Here is a 16279-nt window from a genome sequence, read left to right as displayed (position 1 = left end):
ATGAAGAAAGTTGTCGTTTAACAAGGCTCACACATGTATACTCAGGTGCCATGTGAACTGTCGTCCCTACAATACGATCTATTCATTCAATAACAATATATAGAGATGTAAACTGATCGGATTGGATTCGAATCAGGGTATATTTAAATATGATCCGAAGATTCAATCGAAATTTGAATTCAAATCCGATCAAGATGTTGGATATCTGAATATGATTCGATCCGAATTAATTTTAAAAATAATAATAATAATACATTATTAAAAGGAAAAAAATATAACTATTTAAATAAATAAAAACAAAAAATACAAGTATTTTTTAAACTATTTTCATCAATATTATATACATACATGTTTTCATAAAAAAACAACATGGAAAGTTTACAAAAATGTGATATAAATAAAATATTTATGAATAAATAAATAACATATATACATATATATTATATATAAATAAGTAAACACATAACACATATATCAAATCAAATAGGGGATCAAACCCAACCCGGAAACCTGGACTAGATATATTCGAATACGACAATATATGATCGGACTTTGGATTTGATTGGATCATGTTCCGATCCATTTGCACCCTTATAAAAGTGTGAATCGTCTTTGAGATGTGTGGCTATAAACCATGTTGGTAGCAGATCCAGTGTCGATGATTTATATTTTGGGTAAATTACAAGGACCCCCTGTACTTTTCTTTGTGACAAAGACCCCTTTGAACTTTGGCCGTTAGACAAAGACCACTTTAATCGTTAAGTCAAATGACAAAATGCGTTAAGTTACAAAAATACCCATATAAACTTTCTTTATTTTATTTTTATTGCCCTTTTTCTTTTAAACCTTAATTTGACCTACCTTCATCTGTTAAATTACCAAAATCGGCTATAACGACATTGATTTTCATGGAAGGAATTAAACCCATATTTTTGTCTTCTATTTTTTATTGTTTTTTTTCTTTCTTTTCTTTTCTCCCCACAATCCCTCACTTCTCTTACTAGAAAAATGTTTTCTTAGCCGAAGTGATGGAAGATAAATCATAAGGCTGCAACTTGGGTCGAGTTGGCCTAAACCCAACCCTAACCCAACCTTGATGCTCGAGTTAGGGTTAGGGTTGAAATTCATGAACCCGACTTTATTTTGGGTTAGTTAGGGTTGACCCCTTGGACAACTTGACCCAACCCGAACCCGACTCCATACTATATGTCATATATAAATATATATTCTATATATTATATATCATACATTGATTTGTTTAGATGTATGATAGTTGTATAGCCCTTACTACATACCATCATGTCTTTATTTTAAGATAATAACTTCACTTAATCCTAAATGAAAAGACTAAAACCTTAATAACATATTTTATGTTTTTTGAATATTTTATTTTTCATCTCCTCTCTAATGTTTGCCACCCATAAAAGATCTATCATAAGTCATAACTCATAATAAACTATAGTCATTTCAAACACTTTTTTTTGTCAAATTTTGTACTAAAAAACCAATAAAAACATCAAAGAACAAATACTAATAAAACATAGGATTAATATATATATATATATATATATATATATAGTGAAAATCGAGTTAAGATTTGAGATTAAATGGTTTTATGAAATTTTAAGGGATGGGAAGAAGGTTGGGTTGGGCCCAACTCGAAGTTGACTTCGGGTTGGGTTGGATTGGATTAGGGTTAAAGGAATTTAGTTAGGGTTGGGGGTTTAGAAGTTAGGGTTAGGCTAGGGTTGGCCTCAACCCAACCTAACCCAGCCTGACTTGCAGCCCTAATATTAAATCGGGTAAGTCATAGTCAGTTCATTGGGCTGGTTGAATGAAAATGAATTTCATTTTCAATGCAGTCCCAAAAAAGAAAGAACAAAGACTCGCTCAAGCCCTAGAAATAATAAAGACTCACTCATTTCTGGATGAGGCCTGGTGTCATTCAAAGGGATCTTAAAATGGGAGTGGAAATGAATTCCATTTCATCCATGAATGGGATCATAAAATGGGAAAACATAGGGGTGGAAGCCCCATTCCAACCTTATTTCAATATGTGAGCCCTGGCATCATTCAGGCCCTAGAAAGAAGAGAGAAGAGAGAAACCCTTTACTGTTTTGCTTTTCCTTCGGTGAACCATCACTACATACACTTAGAAAATGATTAAATAATCAATAAAATCTGAAGAAAAAAGGATTTAAAATAGTAGGTTAAGGACTGAAAATGATAGACAACTTGTTTACAATCGAACCTCCATGATCACCCCACAAATTTAGATGGAAACAAACAAGCAGCATAAGCAGATAAATATAGCAAAAGAAATTTTAGTTTTTCTTATAATTTTGTCATTACAACAACAATCTCAGCACAACACAAGACAACCTTTTTCAATATTTTTGTATGGGCCCTTACTATGGTGAAGGGCCTGGAAGAAGGAAACCATAAGCTACCCTTACGGTTTATCTAATTGACCAAGTATACCCCTACTGTTTGACTATTGTCTAACACTACCCCTATTGTTTCAAAAAATTACCATTGCTATTAAATATTGATAGAAGGACTGAAATCTCAATTTTATCCTTCTGTTAAATCTCTCTCTCTCTCTCTCTCTCTCTCTCTCTGCCAACACACTTTGTTCTCTAACCCGTTCAAATCCTACCCAAGAGGATCGGAGGTAGGCTCTTGAAGAAGAGCCAACACTGCTTGGATATACTTGGAGGGAGATGGTGGTGGAAAAGGCCTCTTAAAGAACCTCCTTCACGTAGAATTAGAGCTCAGAGCTGGAGATTTCTTAGACAACAAATAATGAAGCCGTAAAACGGGAAAATTAGGAGTTTTTTTCCTACTTCTACCTCTACTTTTTGCTACTGTCGTTGTTTTTGGTGGCGATGCTTGCTACTTCTACTTTTTGCAAATAGAGCTCAGCTCGCTACTTCTGCCTCTGCTTTATCATTTCCCCCATTAACAGAATTCTCAAAAGGCTTAGGGTTTTCCTGCAATCGCTCCTCTTCTCTGTTGGCATAAAGATCAAGTCTTGGGGAGGGTTTCGAAGTGCAGAACCCCATTTCCCCTACGTAAACCCTAATCTAATACATCTCTCCCCAAATCAAACCAGATCAATCAAGGGCCTCTCTCTCTCTCTCTCTGCTACTTTTGACTTTTTTCTCAAAGAGAGAGGGGAAGAGGGAAATGGTGAGAAAACAGTAAAATGAACGACGAAGAAGAGACCCGGGGTTTTAAAGATCTAGGGTTAAGATCATGGAGAAGAGAAGTGATCTCATCTAGGGTTTATAGAGATGTAGAAAAGGAAAGAGGGTTGAGAGAATATCTCAGTGGGAGAGGATTTTTCCAGCTCGGACATGATCTTCACAATTTCTTCTCTACAGTCGTCGATCTCTCTGGTAGCTCCATCTACTATGGTTGCTATGAGAGTTGTTGTTGTTCTCCTATCCTACACAAACATACAGAGAGAAGAGAGGTCGGAGGAGGGTGTCTTGTTTTAGAAAGAGAAGAAGGAGAAAAGGAAGAAAGATAATGGAAGAAGGAAGAGAGAGAGGGGTCAAAGGAGGAAGGGGGTGCCAGACCTACCGGTTGAGAGGAAGGGGACGAGGGTAAAATTGGGTTTTAAAAAAAATTTAAATGTCACGTAGGGTCACGTGCAGAATATTGACGGATGTTAACAGTAAGGGTAGAGCTAGTCAATTGTCAGAAACAGTAAGAGTAGCGCTAGACAATAGTCAAACAATAGGGTATTATTAACTAAACCATAATGATTGTTTAAGAAATTTGCCCTCAGTAGATGGATTACTATAGTGTTTAGATTTCCTTATTCCAGGTCCTTACAAAAAAAAATAGATGTGAGATTTCGATTAGAAATGAAAAAGACAAAAAAAATAAAAGCAAATATTAGACAAAATTTATTATTTTTCTTTCAGGATGGAAGCTAAACCCGTAACGACTTTGGTTCTGCCCTAATAACTCTTTGGTTTGACTGCCATGGCAGATGACTGCCGGCATCTGCCATGGTGAGAACTTAACCTTGTCCTCTTCCTTAGGAATTTCTTGGGTATAAAATGAAGCGTCGGACACCATTTCCCTCGGCGAATTCTCCCCAAAAAGAAGCTTGAATTCACTAGATGAATTCAATAGCTTTCTTCCTTTTGGCAACACTCGCACAAGGCACCAAACTCTCTACAAGAAAGGGGCGATTTTTCATTTAGAAATGAAAATAGTAGTTTTCTTCCTTTCATTTCATCATATTATTAAAAATACTTATTGTAGGTACATACAGCTTACTTAGACCCTCAAAGAATACTCGGACACCAAGAACACCACCATAGAAATACTTACGAACAATCAACAATCCGCCCCGCGCTGTGATTAACTTACATTCTAATCGCAATCACTACGATAAACCTGCAACATGCTAAACAAACCTCAGAAAGATTTGCCCACAAGACCTGAGCACGCTCGACTATGCGATGAAGTCACACCCACAACGGATCGGGAGGACAACGAACCAAACCCGTGGTGAGACCCGAGTGTGTACCCAAACACATAGAACCGTTACAAAGAAGTGCCTTGCGAATCGTCACGTGACGCCTACGAACATCGACTTTCAGACGGTGACGTCAGTATCCCACGTAAGATTAGTGATGGTGTGCGGAAAAGGTAGTAGCCCATGTGAGTAATGAAGATCTCGGGGATAAGGAAAGATGATCCCTGAGGATATCTTCATGAAACACGTGGCAACACCCAGTAGCATACCCAATGATTGCGAACAAGCAGTATATTTCCTTTCCCGATATAGAGTGAATGTCCCCATCTCCTACCTTTTGGGGTCCCAGGGATTCCTCCATAAATATGAGAGTCCTCTTTGTGGATAGGAGATAGAAATCTTAGGTGGCTCGTTACCGACATCTCCAAGCACTCACAACCCACTTACTCCCTTTCGAGCCCACTTTCCCTCACAAACCTTCCTTTGTTCTTCGAAAAAAGAGACCGCCTTCCCCTACTCCTTACAGTAGAATCTCTGGTTATGTCTTCGATCACAAAGGATGGCCTCAAAGAGAATTAACCTCACTGCCATTCCTGAGGAACAAAGCGATGTCCCAGAAAATGTTAACCTTGGGGTCAAGAACCAATCGAAAACAGAGACGACCATTCAAGCCGATATCGAAATCTTGTCAAACAAGATCTATGGGTTTGAGGCTTCTCTTCCACTCCTTGAAGAGTGCTTCAAAAGGATGGAGGAAATAAGAAGCACCCTCCAGATATTGCTGAATCGCTCGGCCCATGTGGAGCAAACACCCGCTGCTACTATCCCCGGCGTTTCGAATCCCAACCCCAATTAGCATGCTCCTAATGTAACACCCGCTTTCCCTGGTGTGCCCGAACAGCATCATGGAAGCAACCTGGCCACATCCCAAGCAGGATCCGTGCCCACCTACCAACCCCGCACTTCACCCTGAGTTAACCCACCATCTAAAATTCCCCTCAGTAGGGATGAATTAAAAGAATACGTTCAGGGGCTGGTGGTTGAAAGCCGTGAACAGGCATATGATTCAGCAGTTTTATAGAAGCATTATTTCGATCGCATCCTATACAAGCCGTATCCCACCTGGTACACCTCTCCTCAGCAATGGCCACAGTATGACGGGCAAAGAGGCAGACCATAGGAACACATCAGTAAGTTTGAAGATTCCCTCGGTCCCTTTGCTCTAGATGGAGACCTCAAAGTGCGAGAATTCTCAAAATCATTAACGGGGCTAGCGTACACATGGTTCGTAAGCCTTATTCTCGGGAGCATCGATTCATGGGGGGAGTTAGCAAAGAAATTCCTATCGAAATGGTTCACACTAGAGAGGAAGCTGACAATGGCAGATCTCCGGAATTTAGAGCAGGGGCCAGGGGAGGATCTACTGGCCTATGTCTTGAGGTTTCAGAAGCTTACCCATTCCGTTTTCAACGAGAACGCCATTGAGAAAAGCTTTGTCGAACAGTGCGTTTAGGGGATGCGGACGGCATACTGGATCGGCATCGAAAATGTCAAGCAAAAACCTTTAGCCAACTCTGGAAATGCGCAGAAAGGACGGCGCAGACAATCAAGGAACAAACCTGCATGTCAGGGAAGAAGCATATGCGGTCAACAGGAGGCCACGGAACCATGGGATGGCCAGACCAGGGCCATAGCAGAGATTCAGAGAAACAACACCCAAGGGAAAAGAGATATGCCGATGCCTCCCCCCTTTCCATGTACTAAGGAGGAAGTAGTCATGATCATGAACAAGTTAGTAGAAGATGGGGTCATCACCTTGCCACCACCACCCTCAGGAGTGAACCCAAAAAAAGGCAAGCACGGTGGCAGGTGGTGTGAGTACCATCAAACACCACACCACGAATTAATGGATTGCTTCTCCCTTGCCAATACACACTCGAGGAGGTAGCGTTAACGTAGTCGGGGCTACAGGACAGCACCAAGCAGACGCCCTGATAGAGAGGTTAGAGCAGAGCGAGGAACTACACCAATTCTTCGCCAAGCAAGGAGCCAACTCGACAACACAAAGATTAGCCATTAGGGCATTAGTGGAAGTCTTTCGACACCCCCTACAGCCATGTAGTTATGATCGTAGTAGCATGGAGTTCACGGCAGACGACATGCTAGCGGCTAACCCCCTTCATAACCGACCCCTATACATCATGGCTAAGATAGGAGGATATGATATGCGGAGATCCATGGTTGATCCCGGGAGTTCCGTAAACTTTATACCGGTCCACACGCTAGAGCTTATGGGCATCCGAAAGGATGACGTCAAAGGACTCCCACTAGAAATAACGGACTTCAACGGAACCCCCTCGGCCACTGAGGGGTCTATAGATCTGCAAATTGTGGTTGGGCCGTTCAGCATAATGCAGGAATTCCAAGTGGTTCGAGGAAGAACCTCCTACCATGCACTCCTGGGACGACCGTTGATACATGACTTGGCCCTCGTCCCTTCAACGCACCAAGGCTCCGTTTGACAAAACCGAAACACACCTTCAGGATGCTATCTACTTCACAGAGCTAGCGGAGGACGGCGAGACCCGGATAGCTAAAGTTGAATGGACGAAGCTTTCGCAGCCACCTAGAGGCGAACTCGTGGGAACGCTAGAGCGACGGAAGAGGAGCATATGTGTACAGATGACAGGGGACGATGGAAAAGAATACTACACTATCGTCGAGGAGTACGAGAGCGTTGAACCACCCGTGACCAAGAAGGCCATCCCCGAGGTATGAGAACAATTTCATTTATATGCAAAGCTGGTTAAGTATAGCCTAATCACAGTATACATGTTTTCGAGAAAGTACATTTATAAGAAATGAGAATCATTGCATTCTTTTAACCAAAAGATTTTGAGTGATGTTTCAACCAGAATATTTCATCGTACCTCAAAGTGAAGTTGCTATGACCATATACACATAAGAGTTAAAAATAAATAAATATTGATGATATGTATATATAGAGTTGGGATAGTAACGATTAAACGACCCCAGGAATCAGAAGGAGAAACACTAGAATATTGCGATGAAGTTAGGGCACCCCCGAAAAGCATGACGGACTCCATCGACACAGTTGAAGAATCATTGACGGAAATTAACATGGCGACCGATGGGTCCGACAAGAAACAAGACTCGACCTAGAGAGCAATTGGTGTCGCTCTTAGAAGAGTTTCAGGATGTGTTTGCCTAGTCGTACGATCAAATAACAAGACTCGACCTAGAATTAGTCCGCCACTCCTTGTGCATAGATCCAAAGTGTCGGCCGGTGAAACAACCACAAAGGGTCTTGAACCCAGAAGTGACGCTGAAAATCAAAGAAGAAATAGAACGACTTTTGAAGGTAGGTTTCATCGAACCCATAGCACACCCCCAATGGTTAGCTAACGTAGTCTCGGTGAAGAAAAAGAATGGACAAGTAAGGTTAGTACTTCCTACCCAAATCCTGATAACAACATAATGCCTAGATACTGACCCTTGCCTCATTGTAGATGTTGAATTGACTTTAGAGGCTTGAACAAAGCTTGTCCGAAAGACGAATGCCCTCTCCCTAATATGGAGGTATTAATAGACTCAACAGCAGGGCACAAACTCTTTTCCTTCCTTGATGCCTATAGCGGATACAGTCAATTCTTTATGGATCCCAAGGATGCTCCTCATACAACTTTCAGAATGCCCATAGGAAATTTTTACTACAAGATGATGCCCTTTGGGGTAAAAAATGCCGGGGCCACATACCAGAGGGCAATGACCAGTATCTTCCATGACATGATCCACTGAGAGATAGAATGTTACATGGATGATATAGTTGTCAAGGCTAAGAAGAAAGAAGAACACTCCAAAATCCTAAGGAAAATCTTCACTAGATGTTGGGAATTCAAACTGAGATTAAACCCGATGAAATGCACGTTCAGGGTGCGATCAAGTAAATTCCTGGGTTACTGAGTAGACCAAGACGGGATACACCTGGATGAAAATAAGGTCAAGGCCATTCTAGACTTACCGCAGCCAGTGAATCATTCCCAACTGAAGACCTTCCTCGGGAAAGTTTCTTACTTAAGGAGATTCATTCCCGGCCTTGCGCACTCGGCCCTGCCACTAATGAAATTGGTTCAGAAAGTCGTCGGATTCAAATGGACTAAGGAACACGAAGATGCTTTCGAGCAGCTAAAACGAGCATTGGCCAAAGCACCTGTGATGCAACCTCCTAAGGATGGATGGGAGTTCAAGATGTACATCGCAACGGGGCTGAAAGCGATAGGGTGTTTGTTGGCACAGGAAGACAACGACAAACTAGAAATCCCCATTTATTGCGCCAGTAGAACCCTCAAGACGACGGAGAAGAACTATTCCCACATGGAACAGCAATGCCTGGCCCTAGTCTTTGCCATGCAGAAATTTAGGCATTATATTCTTGGGCAGAAGGTGAGGCTTATCGCACAAAATGATCTGATCAATTTTTTTATGGACAAACCTCCCTTGTCTGGTAGGCTCGTGAAATGGATGATGTAGCTTAATGAATACAATGTAGAATATACACAGCCTAAAGCCATTAAGTGTTAAGCCACCACCAACCTGTTGGCCATTTTCCTGTCTACCTCTGATTTTCCTATATCGGAAGAAATCCCTAGAGATAGTGAGTGGATCCTAACTTTCAACGGGAGCAGTACAAGCACCTCTACCGGCGTTGGGGTGGCCCTCACATCACCTGATGGACAAACAACGGCCTTTTCATTTAAGCTCTAGTTTTCGTGCTCACATAATATAGCGGAATACGAGGCTTTGGTTGTCGGTCTGTTTAAATCAATGGAAGTCGACACAAAGAGGATAAGGGTGTTTGGCGATGCAAAGCTAGTGATCGGGCACCTCGACGGAAGCACAATGGTAAAAGAACTCACCATCCTTCCGTATAGGACCTTGATACAAAAGCTAATTTGTGGTCTCGACATACGCTTCGAACATCAAAATAGATCCAAGAATAGGTTCGTCGACGCTATGACCACACTAGGATCCAAGATACGAGCTAGTCCTGAGCCGATAGAGATCACTATCCAATCCATCGACAAATAGTTGATTGTCACTCTGAAAGATCAAGTGGAGGACGAGAGTAGATAACGGTCGACGATTGGAGGTATGAGGTGATACGAAAGCTGAAAGGCCAGACCATGGGGACCCAGGACATAGGGTTGATCGTGAAGTTTCAGCTAGTGCAAGGGGTAATATACCATCGAGAGTCGAACGACATGAGGACAAGGTGTTTAGGGAAGAAGGAAGCAGAAGCTACGATCGGAAAAATCCATGGAGCCACCTATGGGGTAGCCGCGGGTCCCTTGTTTCGCAAACTACAGCGATTAGGATACTATTGGCCTATGATGAAATATGATTCGGTTAAAATACAACGGGTGTGTGACAGGTGCATAATCGTGGACAGATAGCAAGGAATGCTTGGTTGTTTGTGATGAAGGCTAGAAGGAGATATACATAGAATACTTGCAAAAGTGCATACTCCCGATCGACATTAACGTAAGGAGGAAGTTATTGTCTAAGATTAAGAGATTTTACCTCTAGAACAACATGTTGTACAAGAAATCACACACGGACAGACCTCTGCGATGTTTGGATGGCAAGGAAATTGAGGATATCCTGGAGGCGGACCATAATTCCGAACCCGCGATTCATTAGGGCCAACTCGCCTTGCACAACCATATCTTGCACCTCGGGTTCTATTAGCCAACTACGATGGAGGACACATAGCGGCACGTGCGCCGACGTCATAAGTGCCAGATTCACAGAGAAAGAATTCACAAACCTGCCAATGCCCTGCACCCTGTTATCACACCCTGGCCCTTTCATACTTGGGGGTAGATCTTATAGGAAAGATACACCCACCGTCCAAAGGGTATTGTTTCATCATTGCCGCAACGGATTACTTCACCAAATGGGCGGAAGCCATCCCCTTACAACGGATTTGTGCTGCCAACATAGCAAACTTCCTGCGGCAGAACATTGTCCACAGGTTTGGGGTGCCGATGCGGATACTAACGAATAATGGTTTTTCAATCAAAAATCAAGAAGTTCGAGGCCTTTTGGGGCAGTACGGGGCAAGACTTGGGACATCAATGACATACTACCCGCAAGGCAACAGTCAGGTGGAGGCCACGAATAAGACATTGCTGAAAATGCTAAGTAAGACCGTAAACGACAACCAGAAGGATTGGGCAGAGAAGCTATCAGAGACATTATGGGCCTATCGCACCATGATCAGGAAAAGCACACAAGCGACACCTTACTCATTGGTGTTTGGACAAGAATTAGTACTGCCAGTAGAAATCAAAGTCGTGTCTGCCAAAGTAGCTGCGGAGATAGGTAAAAAGATTGGAATAGAGGACCTAGATATCTTGCTCGCGAATGAACTTAAAATAGTAGACAAAGTTAGAGACAGGGCGACCGAAAAACAAAACAAATACAAGCAAGCACTAGCAACCAACTTTAACAAACATTTGAGACCTAGAAGCTTTAACGAAGGCGACATGGTGTTAAAGAAGCCCTTAACATTAGGCAAGGCAAATCCGCAGGGAAATTTGCACCGACATGAGAGGGACCTTACCTGATAAAGGAAGCCCACAAATCGGATTACTATGTGCTGAAAACTATAGACACGGGTGACGATGATGAAACCATAAATGGTTACTAGTTGAAAACCTTACTTTGAATAATCATATTTTGTACACATACAAAAATGTATGCCCTTTTGCCCCATAATGTGTTTTCCTTCTTGACCTTTTACATGCAACATGATTTCATGTTATGATACTGTTTTTTTCTCCTTTTCTGTTGATTGCAAATATGTTTTTTTTTTCATATATGTACACATGTGCATTCGTTTTACCTTAATAGATTCATGATGAGTACATCTAGATTTTTCCTTTTTTGTTGATTGCAAATACGTTTTTTATATACAAATGTGCATTCGTTTTACCTGAAAATTTCATGACGAGTACATCTAGATTTCCTTCCATTATTATGGTCTTGCAAAGCCCTGGACACCCTGGGCACCTTTGCGAGAAAACCCCAGTCCCCTAGGCATCTCTACAAAGCCCTGGACACCCCAGGCACCTCAGTGATAAGCCCCTGCCCCCCAGGCATCTCTACAAAGCCCTGGACACCCCAGGCACTTCAGCAATAAGCCTCGGCCCCCCAAGCATCTCTACAAAGCCCTAGACACCCCAGGCACCTCAGTGATAAGCCCCGGCCCCCCAAGCATCTCTACAAAGCCCTGGACACCCCAGGCACCTCAACGATAAGCCCCGGCCCCCCAGGCAGAGACAAGCCCTAACAACCCCAGGCAGAGACAAGCCCTGACAACCCAAGCACAATTAAAGCCTTGGCAATCCCAGCCAAAACCCTCACCCTGAATCCCCTGAATCCTGCTATTTCGATTATCAACTACAAGAAGCTACGAAATCCTTTTTAATAAAAGCGGACGCGCGGGGAGTTCTCTTTCCCCAAGAACATTCGACGCTAACACCGAATTGCCAAAGACTAAGGAATAATACATGTGATCCCCGTCTCCATTAATATCCCATACTCAATAGCCGATTACACCCACAAGGTAATCAATGGCGATTCATTCCTATACTTATACAAACAAACTAATCGCAAATGACTTAGTCTCCATTCGACACATGCACCGATACTAGTCAAGGTAAGCATACGTCATTTGCGATAAACATTCGTCGTTTGAGATACAACATGTCATTAGTCATTCGCGATATGCATTTTGTTAGTTGCGATAAACCTTCACCATTTGTGTTAATCATTTTATCATTTTCGATAAAGTCTTTTACAATCATGACGCATCGCAATCAAATGAAAATTGCACATTGCAAGTTTTACTAAGTTCCATAATACAAAATACAAAATACAAGGTGATCTGGCAATAGCATGTCACAACGAAAATCATTTGGTCCATTCCTTGCGTATAGCAACTATGGTGTCTACCACCCCACTAGTCTCCTCGTACTTTTTCAAGGAATTCAACTCTGCCCTGTAATCCTCCGGGATCCGCTCCTGCCGTCCACACTCATCCCTTAAAGTCATAAGCCTTCCGGTAACCCTTTTCATACTGGCCTCGACAACCTTGCAACATCCTTGAATGTATTTCAATTAACGAAACAGGTCTACCTTAGGGATATCGCGGCTCGCCTTCCAGAGAGGCGTGCGCAAGTCTACAATAGGCCTTTCGATCCGACCCATACAAAAACCCTTCGATGAGAAAGCTCGATAGGCCTCCATCCAGTAGGCAAAATCGGTCCATGATAATTCTTCTGGCGCTTGACCCATTATGCGACTCATCAAGGTCACCACAATATTCAGAACAGGGCCCATGAACACGGGGTGCAACTTTCCCTCTGGCAACCACCCTGCCTAAATCGCAAGGGACACGAATGAGGCGACAACACTAGATATGTTATACTTCACCTCTTTGCCTTGGACCAACATCGGGTCCACAATTGGGAAATGCAAGGGAGGGATGTCGTGGCGATCACAGTAATCCAACAATTATTGTCACATCCGAAGAAACTCTTCTTCATACGATAACTCTTCTGGAGGGAGAGTAAACTCGAGATCCTCCCCTACACTTCTAGAACAATGGTCCAGATCACTGGTGATCTCCGGCCGAAGAGAAGCATCATCACCATCGGCTGTAGTTTCCCCCTCCTCGATACCACTAGATGCGTTAACACTGTCGACAACAACAACGGCCTACGGATCGGATATCACTGCACATGAGCCCCTTGCCATTTGCTCGACACGATGTGTTGCCGATGTCGTCACATCGCAGACGTTCTCGTCGGAACCCACACCCCCTACACCACCCATAGACTCAGCCCTGGGGGGCTGCTTGCCCCTTAATTCTCCCGTCGCACCATCGACATGCTCAGCGAATGAATCCTGCAACAAATCAAACACAAACAGTTAGTCTAATAGACTCACACTAAAGCCTAAAGGAAGAGAAAGAATAAGAGGGTCGACATGAAAATAGTCACGACTTACACCATGATCCACCTCATCGACCCCGAAAACATCTTCATCGAGTCGGGTACCACTGCGATCTACCCACTTCAAAATCATAGAAAACCCAATAGTTAGTTACCAAGTCATACAACAAAGGGTGACGTACCCATACAGGTTTGCACACTTACCAAAATTTGCCCGTTGTTGGCACCGAGAGAGACCCCCATTGATTGGCCCGAAGAGCTCGCAGAATTCTCATTGACAATCCATCCGCTTCTGCTCTCCGCTAGCTGCAATAACGACGAATGAAACACATTAGCAGAATAGTGCTTATAACATAGAAAAGGCGATAGATCACAATCATCGCAAAAGGGGGCTTACCGTGTCACCGCCTTCATGGCAGCGCCTCGAGTGCGGAGCTGCCCTCTTCTTTATCCGCCCACTCGAGAAGCAGATGATGACCCCTGTAGTGGGGGGACCCAAGAGTGGCAATCCCAGAGAGCCTTCGGTCACCGGCGCAACCGCATCCACAGATGTTTCAGGCTGAACCTTCGGACTATCAACGGATAGCTACGATGGAGCGACAGTGGAAGATTTCGTCACATTTCCAAACCGCGACGAATGGGGGACCCGCACAGGTCGTGACCTTTTGGTAATCGACGGGCGGCTGCTCTTCTCTTCTTCTATCACCGGCAGGACCCTCTTGCGTTTGCTTACATCCCTTTCTGAAGGGCGCGTCATGATAGAAACAAGGATGGCACCCCGATTGGCGGCGTGATCCTCTGGAGGCGCTAGGATATGGTGAGGCCTAGGGGATTTCCTGATGACCTCTTGGGAACCCGCCAGCAACACACAGAGATAGGCCAATTACAGGGCCTTGCACTGCGGCTCCCTGTAGAAACTGGCAACCGGCAAACGCAAGCAACCCGGGAAGGCCTGATTGTGTTGATGGGTCCAAAACACATCCTCTCCAACAGCCTGCAGAAACTGCCCACCAAGATCGTCATACCCAAATTGGCACATTACCCGATCTGGGCGATACCCAGCTAGTTGCAGTTCACCATTGCGATCGAGAAAAACCTAACCCCGGGCCATGCGATCAACCGCGTGATGCCCACCACAACATTATCCACATCTAAAGCGCAATGTTGGTCCGCATCGATGGGGATAGGCACGCCAACACAAAACGGCAAGGCATCACAAACTGTCTGGGAATAGGGCCTCCACTGGAATCCACCCAGGGAAGCCAACTAGACACCGATCTCAGCTATCCTGAAGCTCTTATGGTGAGTGGCCTGTAACCATCGCTTCCCCCTGCAAGCCTCAAAAGTCTTGTCCTCGAACTCATCCCCCGGCCGAGTCGCCACTGGAACACTAAGACATGCAAGCGGATGTGGGGTCACTACAAGATCGAACCGCTCGCAGAGGAACATCTAGAGGAACGACACACAAACATAACTAGCGCATACAAATACCCCACAAATATAGAAGCCAGGGGAAGCTGTGACCGATTGCGGCAAGGGGAACCAGGACACCATGTACAGAATAAACGCGGCGAGATGGCATTGACTATCCCTACCCATCACCATCACATCGCGACAGCCATGCGACTTGAACCAGAACTCTATCCAGTGATCTAGTGACATCTTTGCATGAGACGTGGTCTGGTCCTCTCGTGCCTTGAACGAACCTATCGCATGAAGCAGTTCATCGCACAATTCCCTGTAATTCGCAAGGATGGACTCAATGTGCTGTAGATGATGGGCAGACAAAGCACCACCAACGGTGACGTCAATATCCCCACATAGGATTAGTGATGGTGTGTGGAAAATGCAGTATCCCAGGTAAGTAATGAAGATCTCGGGGATAAGGAAAGTTAATCCCCGAGGATATCTTCATGAAACACGTGGCAACACTCAGTAGCGTACCCAATGATTGCCAGCAAGCAATATATTTCCTTTCCTGATATAGAGTGAATGTCCCTATCTCCTACCTTTTGGGGTCCCAAGGCTTCCTCCATAAATATGAGAGTCCTCTTTGTGGTTAGGAGATAGAAATCTTAGGTGGCTCGTTACCACCATCTCCAAGCACTCACTCCCTTTCGAGCCCACTTTCCCTCATAAACCTTCATTCGTTCTTCTAAGAGAAAGACCACCTTCCCCTACTCCTTACACTTATAAACAACAATCAAGAAGAATGCCTCAAAATGGCGAAGTGAGGGATGAAGCGAGTTGCAGGCAATGGGCCTGAGACCAGGTGTAAAAGATGTTGTATACAACAAAGATGCAATCGCCGTAAACTGTATAAAATGATAAAAAGGCTTCATTCATTTACTACTATTTTGGGGTGGAAAAGTTGGTCAATGGGAAAGTTGACCAACTTTCCCATGTTCTTTTGCAAATACATGTGGGGCCCATGGAAAATACAAATTCCCCCGAGTAAGTTAAAGGTCATTTACTTGGGAAAATCTTACCCACCTCAGAGATGGGTAAGTTACTTTCCCATCATGGGATGATTTTGTTCAGTCGAAAATACCCCTGTTAACAAGCTTAGGACAAACATTAGCTTCTTCCCCAAACCTCCTATTCAGGAAGAACATCCACCACCAAAGAGAACCCCATACCTTTGCAATTCGTTGAAGAGTCTTCTACTGAGTGTTTGAGTCCGTCAGTAAGTCTTCTTATTCTCCTTATTTTTTTTTCCTTACAAAGAACTGTAAGCTAA

The 16279-nt window shown here is 43.7% G+C and overlaps 1 protein-coding gene across 1 annotated transcript; it reads left to right on the top strand.

The window, feature by feature from the left end:
* Positions 1-8638: 8638 nt before the first annotated feature.
* LOC148803641 (uncharacterized) lies at positions 8639-11148 on the top strand. Its single transcript, XM_088896959.1, has 2 exons — positions 8639-8962; positions 10540-11148. The coding sequence occupies exons 1-2, from the start codon at positions 8639-8641 to the stop codon at positions 11146-11148; spliced, it is 933 nt and encodes a 310-aa protein (XP_088753085.1).
* Positions 11149-16279: the final 5131 nt, after the last annotated feature.

The sequence above is a fragment of the Nelumbo nucifera genome, chromosome 1, assembly GCF_055504915.1.
Source record: "Nelumbo nucifera cultivar China Antique chromosome 1, China Antique-T2T, whole genome shotgun sequence".
Classification (NCBI taxonomy): domain Eukaryota; kingdom Viridiplantae; phylum Streptophyta; class Magnoliopsida; order Proteales; family Nelumbonaceae; genus Nelumbo; species Nelumbo nucifera.
This window is presented reverse-complemented; position numbering and strand designations above follow the sequence as displayed.

What these genes read in the sequence shown, in the direction of transcription:
- LOC148803641 (XM_088896959.1), top strand. Translation starts at nt 8,639, where the DNA reads ATGAAATTGGTTCAGAAAGTCGTCGGATTCAAATGGACTAAGGAACAC. An exon ending in ATTATATTCTTGGGCAGAAG is followed by an intron (nt 8,963 to 10,539) that starts GTGAGGCTTATC and finishes TTCCTGCGGCAG; the next exon opens with AACATTGTCCACAGGTTTGG.